Source organism: Carassius gibelio, chromosome B20, assembly GCF_023724105.1.
Source record: "Carassius gibelio isolate Cgi1373 ecotype wild population from Czech Republic chromosome B20, carGib1.2-hapl.c, whole genome shotgun sequence".
NCBI lineage: Eukaryota > Metazoa > Chordata > Actinopteri > Cypriniformes > Cyprinidae > Carassius > Carassius gibelio.
In genome coordinates this window covers 6,486,455-6,494,791 of record NC_068415.1, presented here as the reverse complement: position 1 = coordinate 6,494,791, position 8,337 = coordinate 6,486,455, and the positions used below count along the sequence as shown (strand labels likewise).

At 32.9% G+C, this 8,337-nt stretch overlaps 2 protein-coding genes across 2 annotated transcripts; both read right to left on the bottom strand.

Annotated features, from left to right (window-relative positions):
• Positions 1–355: 355 nt before the first annotated feature.
• On the bottom strand, positions 356–6,439 carry smpdl3a (sphingomyelin phosphodiesterase acid like 3A). The gene is made up of 8 exons (XM_052586898.1): positions 6,250–6,439; positions 4,999–5,212; positions 4,697–4,841; positions 3,867–3,963; positions 3,334–3,497; positions 2,965–3,145; positions 2,359–2,483; positions 356–906 (listed from the first exon to the last, which is right to left on the bottom strand). The coding sequence occupies exons 1-8, from the start codon at positions 6,347–6,349 to the stop codon at positions 601–603; spliced, it is 1,332 nt and encodes a 443-aa protein (XP_052442858.1). The 5' UTR covers positions 6,350–6,439; the 3' UTR covers positions 356–600.
• A 180-nt stretch (positions 6,440–6,619) lies between these two features.
• Positions 6,620–7,767, bottom strand: LOC127984314 (fatty acid-binding protein, brain-like). The gene is made up of 4 exons (XM_052586903.1): positions 7,602–7,767; positions 7,256–7,428; positions 7,021–7,122; positions 6,620–6,911 (listed from the first exon to the last, which is right to left on the bottom strand). The coding sequence occupies exons 1-4, from the start codon at positions 7,672–7,674 to the stop codon at positions 6,861–6,863; spliced, it is 399 nt and encodes a 132-aa protein (XP_052442863.1). The 5' UTR covers positions 7,675–7,767; the 3' UTR covers positions 6,620–6,860.
• Between the last annotated feature and the right edge of the window lie 570 nt (positions 7,768–8,337).

Sequence of the window (8,337 nt, the reverse complement as noted above, 5' to 3'; positions counted from 1 at the left end):
AAAATTAGTTCAGTTTTCACAACTAAATCTAATAAAGTAAAGAACCAGGTATTGTTTCACCCCAAAATGAAAAACTAAAAATAAATTATAATTTGCATAAAGAAAATTAAGTATTCAATAATAGTATTATTTGTTTTATCCTTTAAAATTTATTATTATACTTTTTTTAATGCAGCATTACTTTTTATTACAGGTTTAATTACAACAGTAAACAATTATAATAAATATAATCATTAAGTATAATGGCAATTACAAAAAAACATTTTATTATGATTTTGGGAATTTCTGTTGGGAAATTTTAATGCTTAAATGGACATAAATATAAAGTAACAGTGCAAAAAATATATAAACAAAGTTCATGGTCTTAAATTATGCTTTATTTTCTTTATATAAATGAAAATTTCAAATAGCTTTTTCTCCTTTTGGTTTTGGGGTGAAGTGAGATATGTTTTCCTGAGATTCATTCTAGTATTATTATTCTTTAAATAAAAGGTTCCCTGATTTCTTTTAAGTCAAAAAGTTTTAAAATCACATTTTTAGAGAGTTGATCAAGTTTGAAGAGTAATTCAAGTATATACTCTAGAACTGCAACAGCTTACTCTACATGCCTGCTTTCGCAATACACTGGGAGTAGGTTTCTTGATCCAAAAAGTGCACAGAACACACCTGAATCGTTTTGCATAAACCCTCACATGCGAGGCTGAAGTTGTAGCTCACCATAAAATGGTTAAAATACTTGTCAAAGTCTTTGCTCTGTGGCTGCTCGAACCTAAGAGCAAGTTTATGCAAGTTGTGGGGCTGTATGTCATCAATATTAAAAGCCTCAGTCATAATGTATTCCAGCTTCCAGTCTGATTTTTTTTCCAGGTTTGCTTCTGTGAGATTTAAATAGAACTGCCAAATATCCTTTGGAGGGGGAAAAAAGAAAGAGAGAAAGTGATTATTAGAAGGGATGCAATGGAAGAGCCACACTTTGAGCTGGCACCTTGATTAAAACACACCATGTAATTAGAACTGACACTACCATTAATCATTCAGAAACAGGAACTGCACAACGGTGGTGAAGTTAATTAAGCCAAACATTTAGCTTCAAACAACTCAAAATATTTGAATTTAAAGATGCATTTGAACACAAAACACTAATAATTGTAAGGAGAAGGTGCTAAAAGTAATTAACTCAGTGCTTGAACTTACAATTAAATCATAACACTCAATAAAATAAAATATAATTAAAATATAGTAATTGTGGATGGAACTGAACTCAACATTTGTAATATTCTCTCCCAGGCGGTCTATAAAATTTAAATTGTAAGGACAATGTGCTCAAATTAAATAAATTAGTGCTTAAATTCTATTTGGTGCACACTTACCATTAAACCATAATTCAAAATAAAATGAAATAAATACCCTCCATTTTGAAATACTTTCCAGGCTATGTGTCAAGATCATTACCATATTGTTCCCAAATTTTTTATAAAAAGTAATAAAACAAAGCAAAATTAAATAATAATAATCAAATAAAAATCCATAAAATTTAAAGTTGATCATTCTTTAGGGTCTTAATGAAAAGTCTGTAACATACTTTGGTTAAAATGTCTCAATGGCAGTGTAAAACACTCTTTTTAACTGGTCAAAAACAGATCCATTCACCCCAAGCCATTTCAGTGCATGCCCCTTTTAAATGCTAATGAGCTTGGCTCAATCCGCCCCTCTCTTCCATGAGATGACAAGCCTTTTTAATGAGATTCTAAACTTTAGCTGCATTTAGCTACGGAACTTGCTAACTAGTACATTATAAGGAAAGACTATTGGCAAAGATTCATAAAAAGAAATATTCAATTCTTCTGTAGGTTAAGCTGGATCATGAATGATTTGTGCAAATATAAACGCATTTAAGTAGATTGTGGGTGCATTCCCTTCAAAAGCTAAAGTAAATCACTGCGTCTACAGTGGCTCAGACGTCGGGAGTAAATGATGATTGCTATGTTCATTATAACATTCAACAACAAATCACTTAGAATCACTTGTCTACACCTGCTCCGGCATTGAAACAATGATTTCTGACTGCTCACTCGGGGCAGGTCTACATTAAAACAATCACGTTAGTCAATAGTCATGGGAGGAGCCTGTGAACTACCTCACTCTGCCAAAAATCTCAGAACAGCCTGATCTGAGAAAGTTATCATGATTATTTGGGAATTATAAAAAATAAAAAAAAACACTGGGTGGATTTTTATCATTATTGGGTGGATGTGTACAGTATATGCACTGCTAATACACATTTATGTTCAGACAACATGAAAAAATTGATTTTGCATCCGATGACCCCTTTAAACTTGCTAGCTGGTGGACACTTACCAGTAAACCATAGTTCTCAGGGTGGTACAAATATGCACGAACACCAGGATTGTTCGAATATGGCTCCAATAGATTTTTGATAGGTGTAACAGCAGGTGTGACAAATATGGAGTTCACAGGTTTCCCTTGAATAAAAGTATGAATGGGACATTAATTAGTATGTTCAATGGCCTGTATTCATAGTATAGGCTATCAGATTAACCTACCACAATCTGAGCAATAAACTGTCTGTCAGAGCAAGTGGAGCAATGTTTGTTTACATACTATGTGTGTGTATATTTATATTGTGTGTATATATATATATATATATATATATATATATATATATATATATATATATATATATATATATATATACACACACACACACACACAAGGAAAAATATGTTAGATTAATGTATAAAATAATAACTTATGTAATCTAAATTATATACAATTATAAACATACATACATTTAAATATATACGTGTGTATCTATAAATACACATAATAAATATACACGTAAACACACATATACTGTGTAATGTAAAAATAAATTTTTACTTTCAATGCGATTAGTAACGATTAATCGTTTTGTTGCCCTAGTTCTGAGGCAAATTCTATTACCTTGTTGATCCAGCAGAACCATTATGCTGTCTCGATGAGTGTGACCGTAGAACTGACCCTGAACGACGTCACTGTAGGTGCGAAATATTTTGACCAGTTGTTCATTGTAGCTTTCCCGGACAGCTGTTGTATTTTTAGCATAGGGTAGGTAACCGATGGGGACGTGAGCAATTACATAGACCTCAGAGGAAAAGAGGACAGTGAAATTAAGGTCAGCAGTCATTCACACACCACTGCTGTCACTTACATTGGCATACCATTATGCAAATCTTAATTTACAGTCTTGTAATAAAATGACCCTGTATGATCAGTGCAGCGGGTTCTTTCTAAAAATAAAATGCCTTGTAAAAGCAAACAGAATATACTCACCTTCTCCAGCTTTTGTCTTGACAGCTCAAGTGTTTCCTGCAGCCACTGGAACTGCCCAGCAGGGTCAGTCATATTTACTGTCACTTGATTAGGACTGTAGTACAGGTTTGTGTTGAGACTAACCAGACGGAGGCCAGGTTTGATTACAAGAGAGTAAAAGCCACCTACATGCAAAGAAGTGAAATACAAAAAGCATTAGCTTACTATATTTTCACAGCTAAAGTCCACTGTTAAGTGTGCATACCACATTCCCAAAGAGAGAGAGAGAAAAAAGCTTATATTAATAAGAAATATTTGTGGGGGAAATATATGTATAGTTTTAGTTAGTTTAGATTTAAATGATTACATTATATATATATATATATATATATATATATATATATATATATATATATATTAAACTGTTGTTTGCATCTAAGTACTTTAGCATGGCTAAAACTCTGTATTGAATAATCGGCTTCCATTATCTCCAAATAATCAAATAATTTAAAAGTACACACATGTAGTGGAAAATCTTCATTATTATCAGTTACCTTTTTGCAAAGTAGCTACAGCTTCTGGGTTCAGCCACGGAGACCAGAGTTTGGCTACAGCATCGTAAATTGCATTTGCAGATGTTGGCAACTGATCCTAAGATGTTTTAAAGCAAGATTTAAAAAAAAAAAATTTTTTTTTTTTAAAGATTCAACACAGCAAAAAAACATTTCAGTAAAAGACAGAGCAAGAAGGTTACGAAATACTTAAACTTCCCATAAATATACCTATAATCTACCCATAAAAATATTAAATCAACAAAAACATTGTTTTCAACATTGATAATAATACTAAAATAAAATTGAGCACAAACTTAGCAGATTATAATGATTTCTGGAGGATCAAGTGGCACTGAAGACTGGAGTAATGGCTACTGAAAATTCAGCTTTACTATCACAGGAATAAATTGCATTGTTAAATATATTCAAAAAGAAAGCAGTTATTTTAAATTGCAAAAAGAAAAAAAAATCTAAATATTACAATCTTTACTGTATTTTGTTTAAATAAATGCAGCCATTCAGTGCCACAGATAAAGTGTGAATGTTTTAAACGTTTTTCGTCATATTTATTTGCTTTTTAATTTTATAAAATAAAAATCTATACAAACTATTTAATCAAATATTATTATGATTGATATATATATATATATATATGTGTGTGTGTGTGTGTGTGTGTGTGAGAGAGAGAGGTTTTTTTTGTGTGTACACAAGCAGTATGAAAATTATCCATTCAAACAACCCAAAACATTTGGACTTTATTTGACCCCACAACTGTTGTCTTGGATTGAATTACTAGCCAAAAATGGTAGTTGCCCTTTGGATGGAAATACCTGTGGCCAGTAGTCGTGGTTGCCCAGGGCAGGATACACTGGCAGCTGTGGGAAGAACTGATTTATGGTGTGAGTCATATTGGCTATAACATTAATGACTACATCAGTGGACAGTTCTTCTTTCGGGACATGAGGAGGGCTGTCTCTGCAACGAGGGGCACAACATTTAAAGAAAAAAAGTTAATCGAAATATTAAAGAAACAAAGCCATGATGTGTTCATTAGCTCCCAAATAATCTAAATGTAATAAACCAAGTAAAATCACAGAATGGCTGCAAGCCAGTAAATAAGACTGCTTTATACCCTGTCCATATAATGAACTCAGGCTGCAGGTCTGCTTGTTTCATGTAACTGAATGCTGAGAGAATGAGCTGGTACGGAGAATCACACAGGAAATCACCAAAAACTCCTGGGTCCAATGCAGGAACACCCTTAGAGGAAAAACAGACTTTGCTGTGGTCTTCTGTGATATGGTAGGTTGGATCCAAGTGCAGGTCTGAGATATGCCAGAATTTAGCTGGAATTTAAGATGCTTGTGTTACATTCATTTCACAGATATGTACAATACTCCCCTTACACTGTACACTTATATGTCAAATATTGTGTCTTACTCAGGATCTGTGGAGATATTTCACTGCAAACCAGTTATAAAGCTAAAGCATGACATGCTTTCAAAGTGCACTGAACTTGAAATAATTAATTCTTAATGAATGCTTATGTACTCTTTAGATCGACTTCCTCATGCAAATATATAAAAAAAAATAATAATAATCTTTTTTTTGACCAGTAGACAGATATTATTGGCTGACTGTAAATGTTAGTAACTTTTTTTTTGTCCCGCATAAAAAACCCTGAAACAGCATTATTTATATATAGCAGACATTTGAAACCAGAAGTCTTGTTTACAGTAATTGCTCTTAAAATGTGAAACATTGTGAATATTTAGTTAAAGGTATGAATACATGCAATGCACTTGTTGCAGGTTTTTATTTATTTTATTTTTTTTTAATAAATTTATAAAGTTGTGTCAGTTCTGTTTTTGCTTGATCAATGTGGTGTATGGTGTGTAGATTGATGTAGAAAAAAATAACTGTTTAGCATTTAAGGCAGAAACATAAAACGTGAAAAAAGGAAGGGGTATGAATACTTTCGCAAGGCACGATATATATATATATATATATATATATATATATATATATATATATATATATATATATATACACACACACAAATATTACAATAGCTCAATACTTTTTATTTTATGTTAAGAGATCGAAAGTTCCGCAAAACTACTGGTAACGACGAAACCTGCGACATTTTTTCATTTTGGGAAACGGACCCATCATTAACAACAACAGGCCCGTAAGATGGACCACTGTAAATATATACGGATCTGACTCAGTAGAAGAAATGACAAGGAATGTCTGTTAAAACATCCAAAGAAAGACAAGCAAATGCAAACGCAAGAAAGCTGTGTGCGCCACACAGAACAAACGTATACATAAAGCCAACTTCAGGAGCCATGAAGTACCTGACGTGACTCTGAACACTTACGTGCGCTCTGCAGGTGTTTGAAGGCATTATTAACCGGCGCAGCAGAAACCTGCAGGTTCCAAACATGACCAAGCAAACATAATAAAACGAGTAAAGCCATTCCTGCGAGCGTCTGTATTGTTAAGCCGTGCTTGTGTAAACCAAAACAGGAAAAACTGGCGGCACTCACGTGACGCTTTGTTTGCGCAACCTTCTGCGGTCACGCGCACTGATTGGACATCATAGCTATACATCATCGACACACCTTACTCTATATACAAGTATAGCACAGAAACATATATTTAAATGAATAAATTATGAAATTACAAAACAACTGTCTGGCCCCAACCTAAAAAATCTTACTATATAGACTAAATTAATAATAACAGTGTTCACACAAGCCATTTTTATTTTGTCTGTTTGTTTATTACAAATGAATCATACTGACCCAAAAGTAAAAAAAAAAAAAAAAAAAATTTTTAATGGATTCAAAAACATTTGTAGTCCATGCTTTTATAGATGTGGAGGAATGAAGTGCCAAGTTTTTCTTTCTGTAAAGCATCAATGCACGTCGTTGCTGCCTGTCATGTTGATGCCTGGAGAAGGACAAATCCTCATAATGTTCCCCAAACTTAAGCTTTTTCATAGTTACGCACAGCCACCACGTCCCCAAAGGTGAGTTTCTAAAATAAAATTGAAATCAGCAAGTATTAAAGTCATCAAATAGCACTGTATGAACAGTGAAGAGCTAGTGTTGAGTTAATTTTCTGTAGCCTTCTGAAAGAACCTTACAATCACCATCTTCCCGTCTTTGACCTGCCGGACATGGGTGGTCTCTTTTCCATCCCACTTCTGCACATGAACAAGCTGGTCTCCATCCATCACCACAGTGGACTGGTAAAAAGAACACATCACTGTGCATTCATTTCAGACAGAACACGTCTCCTATGAAATGGGAATGTATTGTTCCCTGTGATAACACTTCCCATTAAATCATGTTATGTTACACATTTTTTTCCAAACCCACTTTACAGTGTCGGTCATCTAAGGTGGTCTCATCAAACTCCTCTCCCAGTGTGAATGAAATCTCAGTGTTCTTTAAAGTACTTTGTGTTTTTACAACTACTTTATCTCCCTCTTTAGAGATGATGTGCATTGGTTTAGTCACACTTCCAACTTGTCTCATTGTAAACCCAACACCTTAAAAAAAAAGAAAAAAAGAAAATTCAGATGCATTGAATTCATGCAATGTTCACTGAAACCAGGGTATGTAATACCCTTGGGATGTGTCTGTTATTCAAATAAAAATAAATGCCGAAATAATAAACTGTATTAATAATTATTATTACTGATGCTATAATGGTAAAACTTACCTAGAGCTTTCATATACTCATCAAAGTTGTCACTGCTGACCAGTTTCCATGTGCCACAGAAAGCATCTACCATTTTTTTTAAATATTTTTTTTTTCTGCTCAATAAACAAATTGTAAACTTTAAATTAACTCTCGCAGAAAACGCAGCTGCATTTTCTCTTAAATAGCTTTTTTTTCAAGCTCCAAGACAATGATTAAACAGGAGTGGGAGGAGTCAAGCTTCCCATTGGCTGTTAGTCAAAACTAAAACATTTGATTGACTGCTGAGCTTGTAAAAGATTTTCATACGCTGTATAAACCAATTTGCGTTTCATTCAAACAAATGTTTTGTTTAGTAACATTAACAGCAACAAAATGTACATATCGCATATATATATATATATATATATATATATATATATATATATATACACATACATACACACACACATACATAAAAGTATTAATTTTTATGCTCTTAGTTCTACAATCCTATTTTAAAGTTGAAATCAAATGCTTTATTTTCAAAACTTTAAGAGCAACAACATTTTACATATACCATAACAGACACATACAGTATATAAACTACTTACATATATAGAAATGTATTTTGTTTTGTAATGATATTGTTTTTTTTCCTAATTAAAATTTACTTGAATATTGTGATTTGTGTGCCCTTATATTATAAAAGATCTTTGGTGTCCTCTGCTGGTTACATAAATCACCAGCACTGGTCCACAGTCCACAAAAAAAATTA

Excerpts from the sequence above, each read along its gene's own strand:
- smpdl3a (XM_052586898.1), bottom strand. The coding sequence starts at position 6,349 with ATGGCTTTACTCGTTTTATTATGTTTGCTTGGTCATGTTTGGAACCTG. Across the intron at positions 4,842-4,998 it reads GAGTTCATTATATGGACAGG|AGACAGCCCTCCTCATGTCC; the intron begins GTATAAAGCAGT and ends CCCTCGTTGCAG. Across the intron at positions 3,498-3,866 it reads TGTAGCTACTTTGCAAAAAG|GTGGCTTTTACTCTCTTGTA; the intron begins GTAACTGATAAT and ends CTTTGCATGTAG.
- LOC127984314 (XM_052586903.1), bottom strand. The coding sequence starts at position 7,674 with ATGGTAGATGCTTTCTGTGGCACATGGAAACTGGTCAGCAGTGACAAC. Across the intron at positions 7,429-7,601 it reads TGAGTATATGAAAGCTCTAG|GTGTTGGGTTTACAATGAGA; the intron begins GTAAGTTTTACC and ends TTTTTTTTTAAG. Across the intron at positions 6,912-7,020 it reads AAGACGGGAAGATGGTGATT|AAACTCACCTTTGGGGACGT; the intron begins GTAAGGTTCTTT and ends ATTTTATTTTAG.